At 38.5% G+C, this 26,752-nt stretch overlaps 1 protein-coding gene across 1 annotated transcript in view; it reads right to left on the reverse strand.

The window, feature by feature from the left end:
• Positions 1-9,547: 9,547 nt before the first annotated feature.
• Positions 9,548-26,752, reverse strand: part of spon1b (spondin 1b) — a 70,146-nt gene continuing 52,941 nt past the window's right edge. Inside the window, exons 7-16 of the mRNA XM_088417626.1 lie at positions 23,236-23,300; positions 22,041-22,242; positions 20,743-20,883; positions 20,238-20,313; positions 17,801-17,983; positions 13,790-13,960; positions 12,872-13,039; positions 12,588-12,746; positions 10,023-10,274; positions 9,548-9,937 (exon numbers count right to left, since the gene is read on the reverse strand). Coding sequence (XP_088273752.1) covers positions 9,774-9,937; positions 10,023-10,274; positions 12,588-12,746; positions 12,872-13,039; positions 13,790-13,960; positions 17,801-17,983; positions 20,238-20,313; positions 20,743-20,883; positions 22,041-22,242; positions 23,236-23,300 — 1,581 coding nt within the window. The 3' untranslated portion in view covers positions 9,548-9,773. The remainder of the gene's footprint in view (positions 9,938-10,022; positions 10,275-12,587; positions 12,747-12,871; positions 13,040-13,789; positions 13,961-17,800; positions 17,984-20,237; positions 20,314-20,742; positions 20,884-22,040; positions 22,243-23,235; positions 23,301-26,752) is intronic.

Here is a 26,752-nt window from a genome sequence, read left to right on the forward strand (position 1 = left end):
AGTGACTCTAGAAAGGCATAGCTTTCTGTTTACCGGTCGATCTACATTCTTGCCTTCATCAATGGTCACAAACTGTGGGTCATGACTGAAAAAACATCCCATATGCAAGCGGCCGAAATGAGTTTCCTCCGCAGGGTTTCTGGGCTCTCCCTAAGAGATAGGGTGAGAAGCTCGGTCATCCGGGAGGGACTTTGTGTCAAGCCGCTGCTTCTCCACATTCAGGGGAACCAGTTGAGATGTCTCAGGCATCTGGTTAGGATGCCTCCCGTACAGCTTCCTGTGGAGGTGTTCCGGGCATGTCCCACCAGGAGGAGTCCCCGGGGCCTGGAGATCCTCCCGGAGGAGCTCGATGGAGTGGCGGGGGAGATGGAAGTCTGAGCTCTCTGCTCAAGCTGCCTCCCCGATGACACGACCTCGGAAGGATGGATGGATGGATGGATGGATGGATGGATGGATGGATGGATGGATGGATGGATGGATGGATGGGAGAAAACCACACTACCCTAGAAAACCCACGAGGGGATGGAGAGAGCAAGAAAACTCGCAAACAAGCAAAAAGGCCGGAGCTGGAATTGAACACACAACTTCTACATGTGAGGCGAACATTCTAACCACTCTTCTACTGTGCCGCCCCCTTCTGATTTTCTGATGAAAATATTAAAAAAGGTTCAAGTATTAATATTTTGAGTTGCCACATTTCCAGGACTGTTCCAGGTCCAGTGTTCTGTCGAGGGTAGCTGATTTGTTGAGAGCAATTTGTTGGTGCCAATGGAGAGAGGCAGGTTGAGGCTGTCAAGTTATATTTAAACAATTTTTCTAATTTCAAGGATACTATTTTAAAAGCGCACCAGTAAAAACTTCCTTCCATCCCGTTTGCTTCATTTGGCTCTGTTGAGAGTTGCCTGTCTACGCCTCATATTTCCTCAGCAATAATAATACGAATCCCACTTAGTCATTGCTGAGGCAAAGAGGCAGTGGTCGATTGGCCAGTTAGCCGTGCAAGCCAGTTTGCTGCAGGAGTTAGTATACAGGCTCTAAAGCTGCTGGCTTGACGTAATAATAACTTTAGTCTTTAAATATGTAAAAACTATGACCAATCACAATCACAATTTACACACACATTTTTACTTTTATCCACTTTAGTTTGTAAGATAACACAACGCTTGTGAGGAAGAACAGCTGGGATAATGGATGGCTGGATGATCATTACAATGTTTGTGAAGACATTTCCTCATCTGTGGTGACGTTGAAGTCAAAAGATCCAAAGCATTGTGCAAATGTGCATTGTGTTTTTTTTATTGGATCTCTATGGTGGCCCAGAAGTGCAAATCACACAAACATCTAACTAAGCAAACAAAAACAGGTAAAAACGGTAATTGCAGAAAAAAAAAAATATATATATATATATGTGTATATATATATATATATATATATATATATATATATATATATATATATATATATATATATATATATATATATATATATATATATATATATATGTGTATATATATAAAGTATTCATTTACCTATAAGTGCTGCTTGTTATGTCCATATTCCTTAATAAGGGTTATCTCCAGCATTGTTTCCATAGCAATCATCTTCTTACTTCTGTCTTTAACATGACTAGCAATCTTGGGACCCAAGGCTTACCCTTTCAAGTTTAAATTAAGCAGTACAATGCACTATAATTACGGTTTTGTAACCACTTACAACTGAACAAAGCTTTACCATTCCGGCATTTTAAAGTGAGGCCGACCTATAACAAACTACCATCTCCATTAGGAGACACCGACAAATAGCAGACCACCATCTCCTTGAGGAGATGCCGACCAATGGCAGACCACCATCTCCGTGAGGAGACGCCAACCAATAGCAGAACAGCATTGTAGTTACGCGTTGCATGGAAGCAGTTCGACGGCAATAGTAAATAAGTGCAATTACCTAAAAATGCTAACAACACAAATACAGCCAAGCCCCTAGGGTCATGAAAGTGTTTTTGGTTGCATAGCCGGGAATGAAGATGAACTTAGTATTCCATGTCGCAACATGAAAATAACGTAAATCAGGGACATTGTAACACGAGGGTCCACTATTACTGGCTTGCTGATGCTTATTCCAGCTATGTGCTACGTTTTTCTTGCTTGCTCTATTTTCTTGTGTGCTCCTTTTTCTGTGTACCTTTATCTTATGTGCTCCTTTTTTCTTGCATGCTCCTTTTTCTTAAATTATCTTTTTCGTTTTTTCTTGTGTGCTCCTGTTTTTTGTGCGCTTCTCTCTTGTAAGGTGTTTTAGTTTGCAATTACATTTGTTTTGTTTACTTAATTTTTTGTTTGTGTGGGGCCCTGTGGGTCACAGGTTAAAGTGGAGAAGAGTGGGAATGTACATATGATTTTTGGTGGCAATCACTCACCTATTGAGATCATAACTGAATGTGACAAACCAAGCCAGGAAGCACAACATAGCTTGTCTTCTGCCGACAGTGATGTTGCCTGTCTTGCATCACACTGACTCCTCCCAATCTTGGAGTATGTCAGAATCAGTTGGAAGCTGAGAAGAAAAAAAACAAAACACCTGTGTGTATTTACTGAGGTAGATATAAGTGTCAATTTTCCTCACCTATCAAGAGTCCCTTTAAAGCGATGTGTGCTATGGTAAAGCATGATTACAGCCAATACGAGCCAATGGAAGCTGCCCCACTCTTTCACTTTAAAATTGGTCCAGAAGAGCCGCACAGTATTTGACACGATGGAAAGAGGAACTGATTTGCAAGCAAAACTCAACAGGTGGATTCATGAAGATGTAGAGATCACAGGTCTGTGAAGCGGGCACTTGAAGCAGGCACTTAAAGTCTGCCTTCCGCTGTGATCCTACTTGTCCGTTGTGCCATAATCACCAAGAAAATGAGTGACACACTCAAGCCTAATGAGGCCAGGCCTTGTACCAGAAATAATTCAGAGTCCACTGCACCATCATAGACCAATGGATTCTCATTCCTCACAATGGAACATCTAAAAAGCTCTCCAAAATTATAACTCCACATGAATGGTAAGAATCTGCTCATATCTTTGACGAACATGGGGGGTAAGCAGCAAATATGGCAATTCCACTATTCTCTGGCAAATTCCAGTAAGGTTGCTTAAAACCTGATAGTGAGCAAACACGTTTCTTGTGTTAGTGAAAAGCATGAGCAGTCAGGGACTAACCAGAAAGACCGAGATGGGAAAAAAAAGAAAGGCACCTTAAAGCCATTCCTCATTAAGATTGTTGTGTCCTCTCCATCTGGTGTCAATTTAAATAGACACAACAGTAGATGAAATTGACTTTGGTGGGGGACTAAAATAAGAAAGCACTTGACCAACGTATGACATTTGCTAGCTTTTTGATGACTTCATTTGGTGGTTTAGCCTGACTCCCATAATGCAAAGTGCTTGCTTGAATTGTGGGACTTGAAGCTGAAAAAAACTTTGATCCAAGAGCTAAATGTGTCCCACGCCATAACATAGTATCTAATTTGTGTCTGCTGTGTGGTTGACAGGACTTGTAGGTGGCCATGATTGGGGAAGGCGGAGTTATCGGCCATCAGCTATTTATGGACGCAAAGAGGACATGACAAGTACCGTTACCTGTGAAGTTACCCTCGATATTGCGTCTGAGAACTGTTTGTATTTTGTTTTGTTTGATACTTTGCTTGTAAATGGACTTTTTGGGCCATGTGCCACTCCTTCCGTTAGCACTTGGTAGCCTCATATGATAGTGTCCTCCCGTCTACTCTGTCTCCTCCACTTTTAGGAAGTGTGTTGTTCCTGCTCATTCGTCCACGCTGGTTTTATTGTGTCGCTTTTGGTCGCACTTTATACCTGCTGACCGACTTTGAGTTGATAATTTGTTCACGTGTTATGTGCTCCTTTAGTTTAAATAAATGTGTTCTCTTTTCGTTCACCTGCATCCTGTCTGCTTGAGGTTCACTGCTTTTTAGACTCAGTGCCATTCCACAGTTCTGTAACAGAATGTTGCAGGAAAGCTTTTGTTTTGCTGCAGGGGAAGAATGCTATTTCATGGAATGCATACCATTATAAATGCATAATCCCATCTGCAAAATCTGCTGCTTTGAATAGCTGTTAATGTTTTTTATTTTCCTCACAAAATGAAAATTCTTTGAAATGAAACTTGGAATATATATATATATATTATTTTTTTTTCTTTTGTTATGACCCTTTCAAAATCAGCTCAAGTTGGATGATAATAAGGCCAGTTTGGTGAAAAATCCCCAGACACCCAGGGGTTAAGTCATATTAGCTTTCTTTTATAGAAAGGTAACCGGAATACTGTACGTGGAGAAAACTCACGTGAGCACGAAGAGAACATGTAAACTTCGTACAGAAAGTTTGGAGCCAGAATCAAACCCACAGACAAGTTAACCACTCTTCCACAGTGCTGCCCCTTCATAGGCAAATATAAATTTGTAATGTGCAGTGACACAAAAAAGGATTACGTGGCTTTGTTTCAATGTTCACAAGATATAAACCTTATGTACTATGCATGCACTAATATAGCTTCCTTTTCTTCTTTTGACATAACCCTTAAGATTCAGTTAAGATTCAAGAGTTTTATTGCCATGCACAGTAATACTACACAATGAAATTCTTATTCTGTTTGTCATTCCTTCTGTATTCATCAACTTGGTAAGCAATTGCTGAGAACCTGAAGTGGTGTATCCAAATGCATTATTTAACAAGGTACATTAGACATCATTTGTGGCGTAACTACTACAACCTAACTACTTCTCATCTCGAGGAAAAAAAAATAGCCCATCAGAGTTTCACACACCTATGCACAAAGACCTTTTAGTTGAGCAATAGCCCATGGGACCACATGTAGCAGAGCCCCGCCAGATGTTTTTACGTACAGTTTACAGGCCATTGAATACTTTGAACATCAGAATTAGAGAGATACATGAAAAAGCATATTCGAGCAATATTGTGAGAAAAAAACTGAAGGTTAAGTGCATTGCAAGGACATGAACACTGTCCTTAATGATGTGTGCGGATTTGATGTTACTTTTCTGGACAAACCAACGACAAACTGTCAAATATTTTTTATCCTTTACATGCAGCCATTTTTTCTGCACCAGAGGAAACCACATTCATCCAGCCATTATCTCAGCCCATTATCCTCCCAAGTCGCAGGCATGCTTGGGCTAATTGTGCCGGAGAGGCAAGAAGTAGCATGAGTGACTGTTAATGACCTATGTAAATATAGTACATGCAAATGACTCTTTGTCAAGTGAAAGGCACATGCGGCTCCCTGGTTTGCAGTGCAGATACCGCAATGAACTCTCACATTTGCCTTCTGAGTGTATACACCAAATAAAGACTTTGAATTGTGACACCACTCGCTGCTTCTATAATGAGAACGTGTTTATTAGTTCAATACATTAAGGACACATTCTTTCTTGATTGTTGCTGCTGTATACTAATACACTAGAACTTGGGTCATTCCTGAATGCATGCGTGTATGCTTGCTGCCTATTTAGACTGAGTTTAAACTTCCATGCTCCCAAGTATATGGCAGTTTAGACATTTTTAGAAATTTGGAAAATATAACTGGATTAGGTGATAGGCCGTTACTGTGATGGTGATGGATGAACCAATTAGCCGCTTAAGCTGAGAAACGAAATATACGTTTCCGTCAGGCTTGGTTTGTCGTTTTTAAAATGTTTTTGTCATTCGGCGGTCCCTCAGCAAAACTTGGTCAGGAACGGACAGTCTCTCAGTACCGACAAACTGCCCACCTCTGAAAATGACCATATATTTTTCAGTTTTATGTATTTATCTTATTTGTCATATATGGTCCTGTATTTACTCTTTTTGCCATGCAGTTTGTTCCTTTATTTTGCTTATCTTATTGTTGTATAGCACAGGTGTCGAACTCCATTCCTGGAGGGCCAGTGTCCTGCATGCTTTCTAACCACCTCACAACCACTCTCTCAAACACACCTGATTCAAATGATTAGGATCATTTTCAAGCTCCTGTGTAGCTTACTAATGAGCTAATCATTTGAATCAGGTGAGTTGAGGCGAGAAAACCAGGAAGCATGCAGGATACCTGCCCTCCAGGAGTTCAACATCTATGTTGTATAGATGTTTGACAATATTTAGGGTTAAGTTTTTCAGGGAAATGTTGTTGTTGTCAGACGATCAAACTGTCAAGCTGTCACAGTTTTTTTCTGAGTCCGTATTTTTTTTTCAGGTCCAGTTACCGAGTCTAGTTTTCCAGGTCTAGTTTCCTATGCTTTTTGTGATTATGTGAGATTTTTGTGTCTAAATACTTCTTACTTTTCCATTCCACATCCCACCTGCTTCTGGGTCCATATTCTACTCCTCATGCGGTATTTGAAGCCACATATTTCTATAGAGGACACTAAGCATTTCCTATTCAATTTTCCACTAAACACATCCTTCCTTTTGAGCTGTGTAAAAGCTATAAGCCCTTCAGAGATTGTAATTTAGCCAGGCTCGAAAATCCTGCTCTCCGTTCAATGTGTACAGGTCAACCACAGGGAGCACAATGACAGACATTCAAACCACAAGAAATCTTCTCACCGTTCATGTAATGCAACAACACAAGAGAATGAGAAAATCAACTAAATCATTGGTAGAACATGTTAAGTCCTCACAGAAAAGTGAGCCGAGAATTGCTGATTTGGTTTGAAAGAAAACTTTCTTTCTTTGACCGGACACCAGAGGCAAAAATGACACAACCGCCAGACACCTTGTGTAAATCTAATAAGTCTGCTACAGCTTTCATTTTATTAGATTTAACGCATCTGCCTCTGAGGTGACTATTTGTTTGAATCGTAGCATATAATGAGAATGAATGAAACCAGTCATCCTGCCTTGTTCAGATGATACTCATCAATATTAAAAGCTCAATGGAGCAGCCGTTTGAGCATGTAATTTCAAACAATATTGCACTCACTCATATATTTCCAGAAAATTATGAGTTAGTATCAATTTTTTGTTTTTATCTTTTAAATGAACATTTTTAATGTTGTTAGAGGGCTTGTAAAATTATCAAACCATCACCGTCTAGCTAAAAAAAACATCACGAGCAAAACGAATGTCATGCTAGATAGATAACAGTGATGTTGAACCATGAAATCCTTTCTTTTTTTTTGGCGGGGGGGGGATCTTCAAGCCTCAGCTTAAAAATGTGCGTCAATCCATAAGTGTGTACCATCCCCATCTAGTGGAGTGAAGGTGTAAGAACACAAAAGGAAGAAATTGAAATATTAGTGTACTGTGTAACCGAACATATGCCAGTCTGCGTAGTTTTTTGAGTCATAGCACATTTGTCGTGAGCTATGTGATTAGCACTTGTTGGGTTTTTATACAAAAAAAAAAATAAGTATAACACCAAATGAAACATGGGATTTTTATTTATTTTATTGCAAATGTGGTTTCTTACAGAAAAGTCTGGAAACCCAATAAAGTGTGATCGCTGACAAATCCCTAACAAAATGCCTGCAGTCATAAGAGCTTTTATAGTTACATTTATCAAAACAGGAAAAAACAGATTATTTCCAAGGTGATGATAAATAACACACGTTAATCGGCTACGGCTTCACAATAAAAAAAGCGCACTGCAAATCTAAACCTAATTTAAGGCCAAATCACAAATTGCAATTAAATTGTCCATCCAAGAACGTATATAATGTGACACTTTTGATGTCTGTTTTTTCACAGACTGACTAAAGGCAGCTGAGTAAAGGCAGCTTTACTCATTTAGCTATGCATTTAAAACTGCATTATTATGGCTATTGCCAAAGCAAAAATATAATACTGTACATGCGAGTCAGACACAAATATTGCAGTTTCAATGCTACATCAGCTTATATGACAAACAGCAGTGACAAATATATGACTAACGTGAACAGTAAAAAAAAAAAAAAATCTCATTTTAAGCGTATGTATAAGGTACAAATTCTCAATCATCATCAACTCAATACATTTGTTACTTATATATGTATGTTAGCTAGCTAACAGATGAGCAGTCTTGTGTTTGCATCAACACGTTGAGGAAATACGACACCTCGTTTTTAGTATATTCAGGCAAATTTTACATGGGTTACTATGCTTCAAACATCATCTGCTTTGAAATGATTTCTAGACTAAATGTGACTGAAATATCAAATCATACTGACATTTTCAAGGAAGAAAGTAATTTCAGGGTAGCTCATAATTTATTTATGATAATTCAGTATGTATTAAATGACTTCTCTCATGTTTTGAAAAGTCATATTGCTCATTTCATTTGATAATTCTATAAAATGAAATGAGCAATATGACTGTTCACTGCATTCACTGCTAAACATGTGCAAGTAGTCACACAAGAGAAACAAGAAAAGAAAATACAAGTGTTTTTGGAATTGTTAGCTTTATGAAAAACCAATGAAGACATGCCCTCACATTTCAAAATGCAACAACGTCATTGTAATAGTGACTGACCAATGTAAAACTACCGTATTTTTCGGACGACAAGCCACAACTTTTTCCTCATGTTTTGAGCCCTGCGGTTTATATTCCAGTGCAGATTATCTGTGGGTTATTTATGTATTTATTTTTTTTGCTAGCCACCAGCAAGCAAATGTGTGTATATGTTCGAGTTGTCAATTTATGGAACAACTATCAAATAGAATTGAAAAGATGTGAATCAATGGCTCTGCTCAAATAGAGATAAAACAATATATAATTTAAAAAAAAGGTCTAAATTTAATATGAGAATGTATACAATTTTGGGTAAATTTGTGATGTGTAAATTTTATATATGTTTTTAATTAATTTATGATTGTATATGAATTATGTAGAATGTGTTATTATGTTCACTAAAATAAACTACAAAGGGAGGCAAAAAAAGATGTTATTGAAGTATTTTTACATATTTAAAATATTGTTTCAATTTTGAACTGCTACTTAACTAACATATATCCACCCATTCACTTTCTATAAATATGTTTGGACTAAACATGCAGGCATGTTCAGTCAGTCTATTAAAGAGAGGATGTTGCTGGTGACGGACAAATACAAAAAAATTAAATAACTAAAAAAAATGATAAACTTAATACAGCATCTTGTTGCGTAAAGATCTGATGTTATTACCTGCGGGTTTATAGTCCAGTACGGCTTATCCGTGACAAAAATCTTTTTTTTTTTGCTCATATTTTGCTGCTGCAGCTTATATAGCAATGCGCCTTATAGTCCGGAAAATACGGTCGTTTTTTTCTACACTTGGACAACAGTATTTGTGCAGAGTTTGTAGACAATGGTTCATCAGATTCAGGTTGGTCATCGGACGTTCCGCTATTGAACGGGTTCCAATTTTGCTCAGAAGTGTTCTATCATTCTAATCTTGGTTTCTCATATGCAGCTTTATTCCATGCCCCAACACTCAAAATACAGGAAAGCTACAGCACTAACACTCTTTAATAATTCTGTAGTCCTTTAAAGGATAAAGGGGGGGGGGGGGGGGGGGGGGGAAATCAGCCATCAGTTTAAGACAGGATTCACCTCACCTTTTCCTTTCAAGCCAGATCACTGTGCCCCCCCCAAAAAAAAAAAACAAAAACAAAAAAAAACACAAAACAAAAACAACCACAAAGACCTCCGCTGCATTGTGCGGTCAACATCTTCCAATCTATTTTTTCCATATACTGTACGTATTTCAAAGACATGGAAATGCACATACTTCTCTGTATACCACAGCAGCGCCCCCTAGCAGGGATGAATATTACAGGCGCGTATCTCTTTGCGGTCCTTGCAGTTAGCCGTCAGAGGGCCTTTAGCTCTTTTCTTCTTCAGCATGAAACGTTCCTGGATGCCTCCTCCACATGATTTGGTGCAGTCTGCCCAGCCGCTCCACGGCTGCATCCCACAACCTTGGAGGTAAACACGAGACTCTTTTATCTCTCCTAATAATCTCATAGGGTAAACAGAGGAAATGATTGAAACGTAATGACCAACCTGACTGTTCTTCTAAAGCTGCATCTCTTCCCTGTTTACCCCTTCTTCTCCTCTTGCCTTCACCTCTCTCCTCCTTTGGTTTTGAGCGGCACTTTCGGATCTTGCATTTCTTACGCTGAATGGTCTCGGGACATGCGCTGCCCCCAAACTGTGGCTCCAGTTTGACCATGCGGGTTCGAATAGTGTGGCCTTTACCGCAGGACTTGTTGCACTCGGACCACTCGGACCACTCTGAGACCATACAGTCAGTAGCTGGACGAAATTAAGAAAAAATAAATACATAAATAAATACAAATTTTCACTCTATCGTATGTGCAAATGTATGTTGGTCAATCAGATGAAATCCCAATGAAATACATTTACGTTTCTGGTTGCAATGTCACAAAATGTTGAGAACTTCAACACAACATTGCAAACCGTTGTGGAAATTACACCAAGTTTGTACTCAATAGTTTTATTTATCAAAGCACAATAAAAATATCTACTCCTTTTGAGGCCTTTCGCTAAATAACATACAATGACAATAAAAGCACTGTATTCTATTTTGGTCTCCTCAAACCCTGTGTCCCAACCGGGGGTACTTGTAAACACCTCAAGGTAAGTGAGGACAAGTGACAAGTGTCCAGCTAATGATACGATAAGTTTCACTATTCACACTATTTACAGTATCCAATCAAACGCATCGACAGCGTTCCCAGCATATTAACCCCATGCAGGTTAGCAAGCTAACAGCAGTGATGTGCGGCGTCAAGAGACGAAAATGCGAACCCCTTTTCCTCGCGAAACAAACGAGCAGCGACACATCCACTCACCAAGCCAAAGTCAAAAAGAAATGCGCTTTTTTTTTATGATGGAATGGCTGAGTATATGCAAAAAGAAGAACAAGCGGTGAAAGTGGGTGAGATCTTTTTTCATTTTCACAACTTGTGGCTCTTTTATTGCCATGTTGACAAGTACAATATACATTACACTGTCATTTCTAAAACAAGTATTGCTCAAGATATAAAAACAACAACAACAATAATAATAATAATAATAATCACCATGATAATAATAATAAGAAATTGTTGAAAATGAAAAAAATAGTTGTGACATGTTTGGCAACATAGTGCGAATTGAGTCTTCTGGTCGCCTGGCTTGCCCGTACGCTTCCCCAGGTTCAAATACAATAAATAAAATTAAAAAAAACACAAGTCTATTTTTGATTCAATAAAATTATAAATTTATTTCAATATTAGTTGCAAAGCTCTTCAAATAAAAATACTCCAAATAAAAGGCAAAAATCACAGTAAAGAAACCGTGTTCTCTGACTTTCAATCAATCTGCAAACTGTAAACATTTTTCATTTTGGACAGCAGGAGGTGCTGCAGGTGCTGCATTTACCATTTTCCGGAGCTATAACAAACATGGCTGCCTCCGGAGAAGTGCCACTCCCCCACTTGTAATAGAATTTAATGATAACTATGATTATATTTACTGTATAACATACTGTTGGTCATTAAAAACACATTACCGGTAATTTGAAAGTTTTTAAAATTTACAATGATTTAGTTTATTCCTTTTTAATGAAATTCTTACACACTGTCCCTTTAAAGGGCCATTATTATGCACCTTCTTCCCTGCCTTAGCGGGGCAGTAAAAAAAATGGCCATTGGACAGTGGGCCAAAACAATCAAAAGACAAATAACGAATAACTTTCTAGCTCTTGACCATTACAAAAAAATGAAATTAAAGTAACTCTGTTTTCAGGATCAAAACCAATAATAATTCCAAATGCTGTGAATTGGCTCCTACAAACATGTCAATCATGGATGTGTTGGTCCCGGATGACGCTCTTGACCTCATCTATCCCTTCCTAAATGACGGGATAAGTACCCAGAAGCACATTACGAGTCCACACATACGTTTAACAGTTGTTGGACATCATAATGTCGTGCTGTTCACATGAAATCTTGGAGTTTCGAGGTGCCTTGCACCATCAAAACACGCGCCACGAATGAGCTCACTGGCTTAGTCCAGGGCTGCAGCTAGGCTCAGACGAATTGAAAATTAGAGGAAACATTGGTTAGCGCGCCCCCCTCACTGTTCAGAGTCGTAGTTTGTTTCCAGCCTCCACACCTTCCTGTGTGGTGTTTGTAGGTTTTTTCACTGGGTATTCTGGTTTCCTCCCACATTCCAAAAAAGAGAATGTGAACACTCTAAATTGTCCTTTGTCCCACAATTGTCTGGCAACCAGGTCATGGTATACCCCAACTAATGCCTGAAAACAGATGGCATCGGCTCCAGTGCACCCACGGCCCCTCTGAGAGTAAGCGGTCAAGATATATGTTTAGGTAATGGATGGGTAATACTTATATTTGGTTCATTTTATTGTATTTTCTGAAAAAAAAAAAGGAAATAACATCACTTTAGCCATTATTTTAGGAAGGTTAAATAAAGGAACTGTACCACGATTGATGAAAACCTTCAATCATAAGAGACAAAATTAGAAAACCCATCTTAAATTCAAAGTAACATTACAGTGTTACATTAAGAAAAACTGCTTAATGTCAGTGGGATACTTACGACACTCTGGCAGCATGCATTTCTCAGTTTGCTCCAACTCTTCGGTGCACTCTGCAGGATCTGACTTCAGCATCCTTTGGCGAGTGCGTAGGCCACGTCCACACGTGACGCTACATTCGCTCCAGTCGGACCATGGTGAAAACATGCATGGGATAGTATCTGCACAAGCATACAGGTTCGACATCAATGAATGGAACTAAAAAAGGCAGTTACCTTGAAAGTCAGTCTTGTACTGTATTTGGTTGGATTCACATTACGGAGAAAGTCAATGTTTATTAACTCACAGCATTCTGGCATCATGCACTTGTCAACTTCAGCCACTTCTGTTTTACACATTGATCCATCAATTGGAGGCATTTTAATCATGCGCTCACGTCTTCTCATGCCCATCCCACAGGACACACTACAGGGATCCCACTCGGCCCACTCTGTCACCACGCAGCTGCTGGCTGCTGTAGGGCAAAAGAAAAAAAAAAAAAATCTTATATTCCTGACAGTAAGGCAAAGTTGAAAAAAAGAAAACTTGCACTTCTTTAGGGAAAATCATTGATGCTTGATGAACTGGCCTGGCTCTCAAGCTCATAAACACGGTAGCTTCTTCCAAAAGTGCTCTTTATAGAACCAAACTTATCCAATTACAACTTTATGAACCATGCTTTGTGCACAGTCATCTAGAGCAGAAAAGAGTCTTCTCCAAACTATTTCCACTGTTAGAAGCCAAGAACTGCATGTGAATTAACAGTATGATTAAGTAACGTCCAGGGTGAACTAAGTCTTCGACCTACCGTATTTCTCAGTGTACAAGTCGAGTTTTTCCCCCCTCATTTTCAACCCCCATATTGGGGGGGGAATCGACTTATACTTCCATAACTCAAAACTAGACCAAAGTTTTTCCAGATATCGGTGTTTGAATAACATTAATTTGAATGCTAAAAAAAAATATATATATATATATATATATATATATATATATATCTTTGTTGTCAACAACGAGGCTGTGTCGATCATTTGTCTGGTGGACATTGACCCATTATGAAAAGGAAAAAAATATGGCTTGACTTGTCCATTCAAGACAAAAATGTATTATTGTCCCTCTAATTGCACGCATCTCCATATTGTTGTTTATGAGTCTGCCATCATGTGAATAAAATAGAGTATGCAACCACATGTGGACACTTAAATTAATTTCATGAGGTACTCACAGCATTCTTCATTGACGACACACTTCTCTATCTCCTCTGTGTTGAGTTGGCATAGCGATCCATCCTCGGGATACTGTTTGACGTAACGCTCTCTGGACCGCATTCCCATCCCACAGGAAACGCTGCAGGCCGACCAGCTTATCCACTCGGACATCATGCATGTCGATGGCTCTGCACATCAAAATGGGAAAGACTAAGGCCTCCATTTTCTTACCCAGCACAAGTCTAGTGCAAAGTTAGGTCTTGTCTTCATGGGCGGAGTTTTCATTTTCATCAAGAGGTGCACTGGCTTTGGCACCGCAGAAGCAGATGGTACAAAAATCAAGATGCACCTGTTATTACACCCGAGCACATGTTACTATAGAAAGTTCCCCTTTTAATGGTTACTGATGCAATTTTTTTCATTTAAAGAACTTGAGTGTTCAGTACAATCAGACAGGTGGCTCAAGTAGCCTTGAGCAATGCATCAACTTCCCAACCAATAAAGTAGATATTTGTGTGCAGTCCTCAATGACTACTCCCCATCAGCGTGCCATGTCCTCTGTGTATGTAACATATCCAATAAAGAGTCATTACATGATTGCGTTGAGAGAAACTCAGACCCAGGGAACTTGTCTTACGAAAGGAGAAAGCATTTACATAACTTTACCCTACACAGCTAGCCTTCACATAAGTTGAGTAGAGGTACATTTTATCCTACATAATAACAGTTTACAGGAATATATCAATAAAAGCTGAAGGACAGTGAACTCATTCTGTGCCCGTCATTTTTAGATCCTCATTAATCCTACTGCATGGAAAATATAAAATAAAATAACAATTGGACTGGGACACTGGATTCTTTAGACATTAAATACTATACATCTTTGGGAGTAAATAAAAAGACACACCCTGACATCATTGCCTATTCAAATTCTAATTGCACAGGTAAATGTTAAATGAAGGTGTAAAACTCTTCCCAGACCTATATACTGCACATGCACAAATAGCAGGAAACAAATTGCAGATCCATCGCCCAGGTGATGAGAGGTGCAAGAGGTGCATGAGCATTTCTAGAGGAACTAAACCATTTAAACATATTCCATTCCTATTAGTCTCTGAAATGTCAGCCAATAAATTCACTCTCAAAGCATCAAATCCCCAATTTAGAGAGAGCCAGCTTGTTATGCTCATCCTGTCTTGTTCCCTTGATCTATCCTTGTCATCAGACACACACAGACATCAACAACCCTCTTTGTTCTCATTTGGCATTCAGTGGAAGTGAGGCTAGATAATTACTACATGATTGGCCAGCTATGAATGGTGGTAAGTCATTTGTCTTCATGTAGAACTGTTCTTCAACATGTGAGACCTCACCTGGTTTGCAGATCACTGATACTTTTATCAAGGATTCTGTTGTATGTATATACGTATGTATTGATAATAAAGTGCCTCACAATACCATAAATGTTATTTCATTTTCTAAGTGAAAATAAATAAAATTGGTTAGAAGAATAAAGTAGAAGGTTGCTAGTTATTTGAAATCCATATATCTTTTTTTGTGCAAAGCATCCTTGCATAGGCCATGGTTACTAATTTTCTTTCAGTGTCTCCTTTGCATGTTCAATTACTTTGTATGTTGACTATATTCATCAGCTGTCTCACGGTGACTGATAAAAGACAAGTCATTATTACTGATTGCTAGGGAGTAATGTGGAATCAGACAGATGGCATTCAAAACTTAATATTATTAATGTTAGTGTTTAACATGTTCAGTAGAAGTACTTTCGATTTAGTTTTCCTTACAAATGACATGCACTGTTGGATTTTCTTGTGAGAAAGGAATCTCTTGGTTAATAGAAGCTGCTGAGGAAAACATAGTGAATCCAACTTTTATTATTCTGTCAAGTACAGTAATTAAGGTACTGCAGTGTGACTGTCTAAATTTGTATCTACAGCAAAGTGTGACATTCTCATCATGAACAATCAACTTTTGAAATTAATTCTGGCACCTCTTTGACACACATTCACAGAGAAGCCACCTGATTTCCACCGTAGCATCTGTTTCTTCAAACTTCATTATTTCTCAAAACAAAGGTGGCCCCATTTAAAGATAAGGGTCAAACAATTCAGTTAAGCCATAACAAATGATGACAAATAACTTTATTCAATTGGTTTAAGGCAAAATAAACAACCAAGAGACAATGACTGTCTACCTGCCAATACAAAAAATAACAGCCGAGATTTAGCCAGTATATTAATTGAATGCTTTTTAATAGGAAAGAAACATTGTTGAAAGGATAAAAACAGGAGAAAGTATGGTATTCTTTGATAACAAAGTATGAAATAAGCAAGATCATCATTTCTATAAACGGCAGTTTGTTCCCAAGAGCCTAAGGTATCTATATTGTAGGCTGGTGATAATATCAATGTACCGATATATCACAATATGAAGTGAGGCAATATGCATATTGCAATACGACATTCATTCTCCAATATGTTGCGTGTCGGTTTTGAAACGCCTTATTTTCGTAATATTTTGTTTTTGATATCAATCTGCTCTGGAGTTGCTTTTGTAACATGATTTTTGTCATATTATGAATCATGTTTTACATATAAATCATTCCAAGTGCTCAAAAACAGCACATTAATGTTACAATAGTGCTGTGTGAATAGTGTGATTAGAGAGAACGAAAGATTAATGAGCAAGAAAGAGAGAGCGAGAGAGAGGAGGAGCCACATGCACGGCAGGAGAGGAAGTTGTTGAGGAGGACAAGCAGACAAGAAAACTTTCCTGTTCAAGTTTCCCGCAGTAAGCTCGTTCATGTGCTCCCGAGCAGTGCAATAATATCTGAGCAGTCATATTAACGAATGAAATGGAAAATTTGAGATTTCAAGTTTTGCTTTGTTTTATTTCAAATTGTATTCTTTTATATGTTATGTAATTTTTGTGATATGAAGGGGGGAAAAGGCAACCGTGTCTCGAGGTTTCACTGAATTTGATAAATTATAATAGATTACTTCTTGGTTTTGTCTTTTTTAAAATGTATTTATTTATTTATTTTCACCAACGCAAGTGACATTACAGATCTGTTTCATTTACGGTAGGAGAGAGCTGTCAGCAGTATCCTGTGCTGGAACTTGTGGCAGTGCTACATGTGTTTTCATGCCACATGAGAGCCATCTGAAAGAGTATTCCCAACTGCTGGGGACATTTTAACAGTCAAGTGTTAATATCATGTTTGAAATGAAAAAATGTTACATGCTTTTTTTGAAAAAGAATATTTCATGTGTGCTCAGAGATGTGTGGCTCCTGAAAAAGAAGTTTATCTTTCCAGAAGAGCACCTTTTGTTTAATTCACTTTTGGGACTTTTATAGCTTATCAACTGTTGTAAATGTTCATCTTGATTCTTATGCAAATTGATTTTTTTGGCAAACTTCAATTGAGTATTCAAGAAGTGCATTCACACATGTATGACGTAAATTACCGTATTTTCCGCACAATAAGGCGCACCGGATTATAAGGCGCACCCTCAATTAATGACTTATTTTAAAACTTTTTCCATATATAAGGCAATTCAATCACAATATAGTAATACTCAAAGTAATAACAATAAGAACTCAAATAATAACGCTAAACTCTCAATGGCATAATAACTCAATGTCAATATGACCAACCTTGTTCAACTGTAAACACACAAAAGAAACAGGTAAAGCTAACTTTATCAGTTCATTCCCCATCTACGAATCCCAATCTCAACATTCATCCATATAATAAGGCGCACCTGATTATAAGGCGCACCATCAGCTTTTTAAAATTAAGGCTTTTAGGTGCGCCGTATAGTGCGGAAAATACGGTACTGCTATTGTTGAGTATTTTGTGAAAAAAAAAGTTTCAGTCAATTAGTATTTTATCTAACAGTGCGTAAAGTAGACGTTTGTAGTTTTATGGAGTTGAATCAAGTTAAAAACGCATTAAGCTTTTGTAGGGTTACTGATGAGGACTGCAATAAATGTTTCAGATCTCTCACCCTGCATACTGCATCCAGGGCCCATGCAGGGCTGGAAATCTTGAGTGTGGGGACACGGAACACTGAGGTCCAGCTGAGCCTTAAGCATCCTTTGCCTCATCCGTCGGCCTTTTTCACACGATGCACTGCTGCAGGCCGACCAGGGAGACCAACCGGAGTAGATACAAGTCTCAGGTGTGTCATCTGGAGGCAGAAAATCGGGACATTGGCTTGTTGGAGGCCACAAAGAAAAATATATGCAATGCTTAGCCCATGCGACAATGTGTGGTTCCACCACCTTAACTGCTTGCAACTGGTAAGTGTGCTAAGGGTGTGAAAGATATGGCGTTATATTTGTGCCACAATTACGCACGCGCGGAAAAAAAAATTGAGCGGAGAAAATCAAACTGAGCGAGCGAAAACAGATTTTGAGAGCAAGAAAAAAACTATTGAGCGCGTAATGATAAGAGTTTGAGCGCGCGCCGATGGAGTTTGAACACAGAAAAAGAAATTGCTCGCTCAAAATTCCTTTTTGCTCGCTCGCAATAGCATTCTCCCGCTCAACATCTCGCTCTCGCTCGCGATACTCCTCCCTCCCTCGCTCAACATCGCGTTTGCTCAACATCGAGCTCTCGCTCGCTCGAGTCGTCCTCTGCGCTCGCTCAGTTCTGTTCACGCGTTACGTTTGTGCCACAAAACCAGCCAATCAGAGCTTGTAAAAGCACATTGATTGACAGCTTTGTATCCAATGAGATTGCTTGTTGTGTTCACCCGGAACGAGCAAACGAGAGTGCGTCACATCGACGTAGGCGGGAGGGGTGGGCTTATATTATTAAAGTACAAAAACTAACAAGGTATTTCTGTCAAATGATACAATACAGTAATAATAATAATATTAAAAGTAATTCTCCAGCCCAAGTCCGTGTTGACGCACACTCGTTTGCCCTTTTCGGGTGAACACAGGGCAAACGAGAGTGCGTCAACGGATAGCGTACAAGCAATCTCATTGGATACTAAGCTGTGTCAATCAAAGTGCTTTTACAAGCTCTGATTGGCTGGTTTTGTGGCACAAACGTAACGCGTGAACAGAACTGAGCGAGCGCAGAGGACGACTCGAGCGAGCGAGAGCTCAATGTTGAGCAAACGCGATGTTGAGCGAGGGAGAGAGGAGTATCGCGAGCGAGAGCGAGATGTTGAGCGAGAAAGGGCTATCCCGAGCGAGCAAAGAGGAATTTTGAGCGAGCAATTTCTTTTTCTGTGTTCAAACTCCATCGGCGCGCGCTCAAACTCTTATCATTACGCGCTCAATAGTTTTTTTCTTGCTCTCAAAATCTGTTTTCGCTCGCTGAGTTTGATTTTCTCCGCTCAATTTTTTTTTCCGCGCGTGCGTAATTGTGGCACAAATATAACGCCATAGAAAGACAGATGTAGACAGATGAGATGTAGAGGCAGGAGAAAAAATCACAGCCACCCAATGGCTGAGCTCAAGACTACTATGTACTTACAGATATCATGTTGTGCCAAAAAGGTCTAATTTGGTCTAATCTCCCTGTTTGATTGGCCTGAAAGGTCACTCAGCTAGAACTTCAGCTTTTGGCAAAAGCTTTGTTTCTTCCTTATTGAACAAGTCTTAATGGAAAGGTCATCCCACCCTCTGTTTGTGTGCCTGGTCTCCTACAAGGAACTGTAGTTTACAAAGGGTCCACACCCCTCGTCCCTGCTCCCTCACTTGCCATTACCTTCAGGGATGGTGCAGTACATTAAGGAAAATTTCAAACAATAGGCTACACCAGAATCTATGATCTCTTATGGAAAGGGTGTGTAATATTAATGTACCTTGTTGCAGGCGGGAAACCTGTGTGGCAGGGTCACGGTGCCAATTGAACAATTCTCAAGGAGTCTTCCCTATGTCTTTGTATCGCTAATGTTCATTGTATTAACTACCGTATTTCTCAGATACGATATTGTAAGCACCCACACGAGATCAAGTCTTTAGAATATCGGCATTTTAGTGACACCGACCAATAGCAGACCAGTATCTTAGCAACACCATGACGCCGACCAATTGCAGACCAGCATCTTAGGGGTGCCGCGACGATGAGCAATAGCAGACCAGCATCTTAGCGATGCCGTGACGCAAAGCAATTGCAGACCAGCGTTTTGGTGATGTATGCAGTGATGCATGTGTTGACAAATGAGCGTGGTGCGACTCACAGTCATACGCACGCACACACTGACCGCTAAGTTTGAATTTTGTAAGTTGTTGGTGCTGTAAAGGGAAAAAAAAATGCCGTAAAGAGGGGACGAAAAAACATAGTATTCCACTTCGTAATGTGAAAAAAAAAAGCCAGGGATGCCGTAACCTGGGGGTCCACTGTAGTTTTCTTTCGGTATGTAGCATCCTTGTTCCTAATTTTAAGTTTCTCCTCTCTAATGTAGACGTGTGCTAATACATTACCTTTATCTGCTTCTTCCTGGCCAATGTCTGCTACAATGTCATCAATGCTGTCTGGCACCACATTACACTGCTCACCCTGTATAAAAACAAGGAAGCCCAGGATTAAACACAAATAATACAACAATACATCCAACATATAATCAAATCTAAATGACACACCATTGATTTTTTAATAGAGCACACTAGTGATACATGTGCAAAAATAGCAAGTGATTTGATCATTGAAAGCAGGGGTCACCAACCTTTTTGAAAATGAGAGCTACTTCTTTGGTACTGAGTAATACAAAGGGCTACCAGTTTATGTGAAGACATCGATCATGTGCCCGTGAGCACCACATTGGTGACCCCTGATTTAAAACGCATTCTGCAAAACTGGGAATGACATCATGTGTCTTTCTGAATTATGGGCTAGGTTTTTGCATTATTACTCTACTGATTTCAATTAAAGAAGAAAAAAGTTTACTCGCTGCAAAAGAAAAACTGTATTTTATTTTATTTTTTTTACCTTCCTGGCGATACGCTCCACCACCAACCTGGCCACGGGGGTAATTGCCCCACCCTCAGGGTCGTAGAAGGGGCTCTGAGGGTGATCCAAACTAGTTAAAGGTCGAATTTTCTCTTGGGGAATGATGGGCTTGTTTGGTGACTATAAAGAAAGGCAAAAAAGAAAGGCGGTCACCTATAACTAAACATTTGTTCAACAGATGATTTTGTGTATGTGTGGAAATTAATGCACTTGATACGTGCATGGTGGTATTACTTTGGTACAAGCAGCCGCTCTACCCATTTTTTGCTTTGTCTTGTTCTAGTTGTGTAGTTGTCAAGTTCATACTTCATAATAATTTCCTTATGGGTTTTTTTTCTCAGTCATAATCATATGCCATAGATTTTTTTTACAAACATTGCCCATATTATTGCAATATGTATCACAATACACCTTTGTTGTATCGCAGTACATCGCAATACACCTTTTAAGACACGACACCCAGCACTACTGTCAACAGAAAATAACATCACGTGTGCTCGTGGCTCAGGTAACAACCAATCACAGCTCACCTATTTTCTGGGTTTGGTCGTGTGATGTTCACAAGCTGAGCCTTGAATGGTTGGTACCAGAGCCCTTAGTACATGTGTTATCATTTTCAGTTGATAGCAAGTGGAAAGAAAAAATGTGCTTCACAGGTGATAATTGTACTTTAAAAGTCATTCAGTTATCAAATTAAGGAGATACAAAAAAGACTGTATATTGCTGGAAATGGGTAAGATTCTTTTTAACAGCAAAAGTGAAATGAGATTCAAGACTGCTATGAAAATATTGCTTTCACAAACATGGTAATGTCCAGGTTTGATTGACTGTCAGAAAATGTATTAGTTTGTACCATAGAGTGAAGCCTTAATTTAACAAACTAATGAGTCAGTTTCATCTCTTGAGCCGCACAGTGCATAATGGTAAGGTACAGTAAATAAACAATTATAAAACGAATCGCAGAAAACAACAATGAAAGCTGTGATTAGGACGTTTTAAACAACTGTTCAGTTGATGTTAATTTAATCTATTTTAAACCAGCATAGCCTGTGTGATTTGTTACTTTGTCTAATCACCGCCCTCCGCTTGGGTAGTTAAGATTAGTTAGGTGCTTCCTGACATTTAGCTAGATGTGTGCACCGGACTGGGAGAAAGATCACTTCCTGCCAGTACAATTGCATTTCAGAGAATAAAACAGCTGGCTCTTTTGAACACCTGTCACTTTTCTTTTAGCTGTATAAGTAATTGTCAGTACAATTGTAATGAAATAAAAGTACTTCATATGTGATTCCACTGTCAGTGCCGGCATCCCAAGGAATAAGGTCAGTGACCAACCGCTGGACCCAGCCACAGTCCTTGGTACATAGGTCCTCTCCTGATAGCCCCACATTCCAGTCTGGACTGGGACCGAGCATAGTGAGAAAGGACATCAGGTGGCGTGTCTGGTCAACAGAGAACTCAGCGGATGGAGCTGCTCGTCTGGGGAGAAATGAGTAGCGGGGGAAAAAGTCAGCTGGGACAAGCAATTTTGAAAACCGATGGATGGAATAATTAGGACACATTGAAAAAGCGTTTTTACAACTACGATGGTACTTGAAAATTTAATGGGGTTTTTTTTGACGATGAAAATCAAGTCAATTCATTTACTTATGCAGCTTTAAAAAATACCTAATTATTAAGATGTTTAATAGCTGTATAAGTGTTAACAAGTACTGCACTGCCAACAGGTACAAATTAACACCGCTGTCACCCGTTGTATTTAGGTAGGTGCAGAGTGGACCTCTAAAATAGGTCCGAATACAACAGTTAAACTTACTTTGTTGGTGGCGTTCCTTTCCCTGTGCATCGGATTTTGCACCATCATTATTCTTTTTATGCCATTAATGTTATCATGTTAAAGTGATTTTTTTTTTTTTTTAAGATTAGTGTAGTAAAGTGTTTTTACTTTTTTCCCTGTTTGCACTTCAGGTTGTTTTGTTTGTGAGGCTGTCTCACACTATATATATAGTGAGTAACAAACAGAAAAAGGTAATTTACAATGTGTATTTAGTCATACTTTGTTTCCTTTATGTACATGGCTTACATGTAAGAAAGCAAATCTAATTTTTTATTTAATCAAAACAATTGACATTGACTCAGTGCATAAATGTAGCTAGATAAAAGGTTAATTATATGTAAAAACTACAGTAGATGGATTGTATCTTAAAATTATACACACTTATATGATAGAGACAAGTACAGGATGGCAATCATGCAGTAACTAATATATGAAAAAAAAATTAAGGGAAAGAAAAATCAAATTACGGTACTTGAAGATAACTACTTGCTTCTTTTCATTTTTAATAATGTATTTTTTAATAAACTATCTGTACTGTTCCACTTTTGTAAATCTTGCAATAATCTTAAATGTAATTCCAATGTTCCAGGAGCCTTTACCTTTGTTTGGTGTGAGTGACAGGGTGAAATACTTACAGATTGAGTGGCTGCCATGCTGGCCACTGAGCTTTGGTTTTTATCACAGTCAAAACGTCCTCACCCTAATCAGAAACGACAAAAAAGAACCAGTTGAATTATATGATGATTAATGATAGCGATAATAGCCATCATTCCTGTGATGAATTTCATTGTGCAAGACACAGCACACAGAGGGCAGAAAGTAGCTACTGTAAATGACACATGAGGTCAGATGATGCAACTCCCAATTAAATACAAAAGTAGGACACATATCTTCCTTTAAATGTAGTTACTTTTACTACACTTGTTGTGCTGCCAACCGTTCATTCCCTATGTATCTCTTGGTGTCTACTAAATTTCCATCATTTCCATCCTTCTGTTTTCCTTTAATAATCCAGTTGTTTACATCAATTTTTATTTATACTACTTTTACTTGATTTGTTTACAAATGGGCGGCTCGGTGGGACCCGAGTTCAAATCCACCTTGCTCTGGCCTTCCTGCGTGCCCGAGCCCACGTGGGTTCTCTCTAGGCACTTCGGCATCCACACACACTCCAAAAACATGCATGGCGGGGGTATCGGACATATTAAATTGTCCTTAGGTGTGATTGGGAGCGTGAATGCTTGTAAAATGAATGGTTTAAGCAGCTTAATCCATTCATTCATTGACTGAAAATGACACTCAGGACTCAGGTTACAACCAATAATTTTCTGAACGTAACATAAAAAAACTCAGAAAACAGGTTCATCCCCCGGGAAAAATTTGGATATCTGGGATTTTTCTGCCATTTTCAGAAATAATGCAGTATTCTTAACTTTATGATGGTCTGCCACAGATTATTTATGTTAATTGCATTTTTAAAGAACAAATAAGTCTTATCTAAAGAGTATTTTAATTTCTGCAGTTGTTGTCAGTCAAATTCATTACGTTCACACCTTAGATACACAAAATACACAAAGAACATGGCCAAGAAGTCAATGTTGGCCATTCCATCGACAGTCTTGTTTCAAGAAATAAAATGCACACATAAACCAATCTAGCACATACTGTGCACTCATAATAAAAGCAGGAACAAACACAAGAAAATGAGAGGTGTTTAAAATGTGGTGAATTTAAATATTTCTGTGTCATCTTTTTTTTTTTTAATATTTGACTAAACGAGCAATTGAGTGCCGTACGCAAAACGACATTGGATGTTGGTGACAGTTGAGCGCAGCTTCCGAGTAGTAGTAGAAGTAGTACTAGTAGTAGTAGTAGTACAAGTACAAGTAGACGGTCAGCACTCAAAAGCAAACTGAGCTCAGAAACGATGTTGCTTTATAATCAGACTTGTTCCTGCTTGACCAGTTGTTATTGATGTGTGAATTTTGTTTCATGAAATCCTGTCCGTAAGCTGGCTGATAAAAATAAAATAAATTAAACAAAAATGATGGAAGCAAAAAAAAAAAAATAAAATGATGGAAGCAAGCACACGTGCACAGCCGCCCCTCACTTCAGGTGTAATATCACACTGAAAAAGTGGCACCTTTGTGTACCTGTTAGATTGAACTTTGTAGGGTCTTTGTATTTATGGCAGCTCATTAAAAATATGTTTGCTGTTCTCAGAACGAAGCCTATAAAACAAGGACATGCAACTTTGTTTTCCAATCCCCTCATTAGCTATTAGCTTCACACTTTTCCTTTCATCAATCACTCTCTTTAGATTGTAATAGGAATGTAATGTATATTTAAAACCATCCAAATCTGTCAAAACCGTGACATATTTTTTTCCAACTCCCGCGTTATCTGCCTTAAGGGGCAACGGTAGTGTGTTCTCATTGAGTATCATACGCAAGTCCACCTCTGCTGCAGCAGCAAATCACATTGTCCTTTTGCTGCTTTGTTTGCCGCTACGGCTACCTAACACAGGTAACATGGCTAACAAGTTTTCATATTGTTGTGCCTATGGGGCCAGAACTGAGAGTGAGGGAGTGTTTTTAAAATATTGTTGTACTGTAGAATTGTAGTTATTTGATCCTAAGTGTCCATATTTTAGTTTGAATTGAATTAGAAAGGATTCATGTATATGTTTATTGGTGAGTAAAACCTGTTTTGCTCACTGAAGGTTTGTTTTGATTTGATTTACATATATATATATATATATATATATATATATATATATATATATATATATATATATATATATATTTATATATATATATATATATATATATATATATATATATATATATATATATATATATATATATATATTTAGTCAGAAACTGATATCATCCCATGGCTATGTGAGATTATGTTGTGAATTTGGGACCCTCTTTTCCCAACTTTACAATCAGACTTCTCAATTCAAAGGGACATTTGAGTGCATTTTTCATCAAAGCAAGAGGTCCAACTTTCCACCTCCCATGAATGCAGTCTGTCAGTGTTGGGAGTGATGAATTACACACAGAAAAAAATAGTAATACACTACAGTGATCCCCCTACTTCGCGGTTGATGGGGGCTGTCAACCCCCCGCAAAGTCTGAAACCCGCGAAGTAGGGTATCAGTTCCTCGATTTCTATGTACGCCCCAATATAGCCGCAGTAACCATAAACAACAATCCCTTTTTTTTTTTTTTTGCCTATTTTATTTCCTTTCTCCTATTATTTAACATTACATTATCCTTTTTAACATTATTGTATATTCATTAAATAACTAATATTACTTAGTTTGTTGAGAATGTGTTCTCAGGACTGGTTGTCTGCACCAAGACTCCGGTGAAAGAGTACGCAAGTCATCGCGTTGAATTTCACATTTATTTTGGCTCATGTATCTTAAAGTCAGTCAACTAACATATAAACACTTAATCTATGAATTTACTGTATTTTTAGCCGACATTAGCGGGTTAGCAACAACTAACAACAACTACTAACTATAAAGTGCAACCTCTACAACGAACACATAAACAGAATAAAACACTCATCGCTTACTAAACACAGGCAGTAGCGTGCGTTATCAACATAAATGATAATAAACTATAAATATGAGCTTACGTTGTCATTCACTACGTCACCGTAACGAGCCGAATGACGCACAGAGAACCTAAAACAGGAAACGGAAATGCAACGCGACCCGACAAATTAAAAACACACATTTCAAAATAAGATAAAAAATGTCACAAACTGTAACGCTTGAAGAATTCTTGACATAGTTATTAACTAATATTACTTCGTTATTTGATTAATACAGTACTGTATAATGTACTTTTTTGCTTTTTTTCAATTTTTGTACATTTTTGCACATTTTTTAGATGATTTTTTATTTTGATTTTTTATTTTTTTTTTTCCTGGAAAAAAGCGCGAAGTACTGAGACCGCGATATCTGAGACCGCGAAGTAGGAGGGATAACTGTATTTTAATTGGTTCAAATGAGAGTAACACAATGCATTTCATTGCATTTTTATTCTGAAGGTGGTGACCCCCCCAGAAAAAAATGCCAAAACCACCATGGGATCAGAGGAAAAAGGTCCGCTTTCTTCGTTTTGTTTCGTCTCT

Source organism: Hippichthys cyanospilos, chromosome 6 (assembly GCF_059441005.1).
Source record: "Hippichthys cyanospilos isolate Australia breed blue-spotted pipefish chromosome 6, RoL_Hcya_1.0, whole genome shotgun sequence".
Lineage (NCBI taxonomy): Eukaryota > Metazoa > Chordata > Actinopteri > Syngnathiformes > Syngnathidae > Hippichthys > Hippichthys cyanospilos.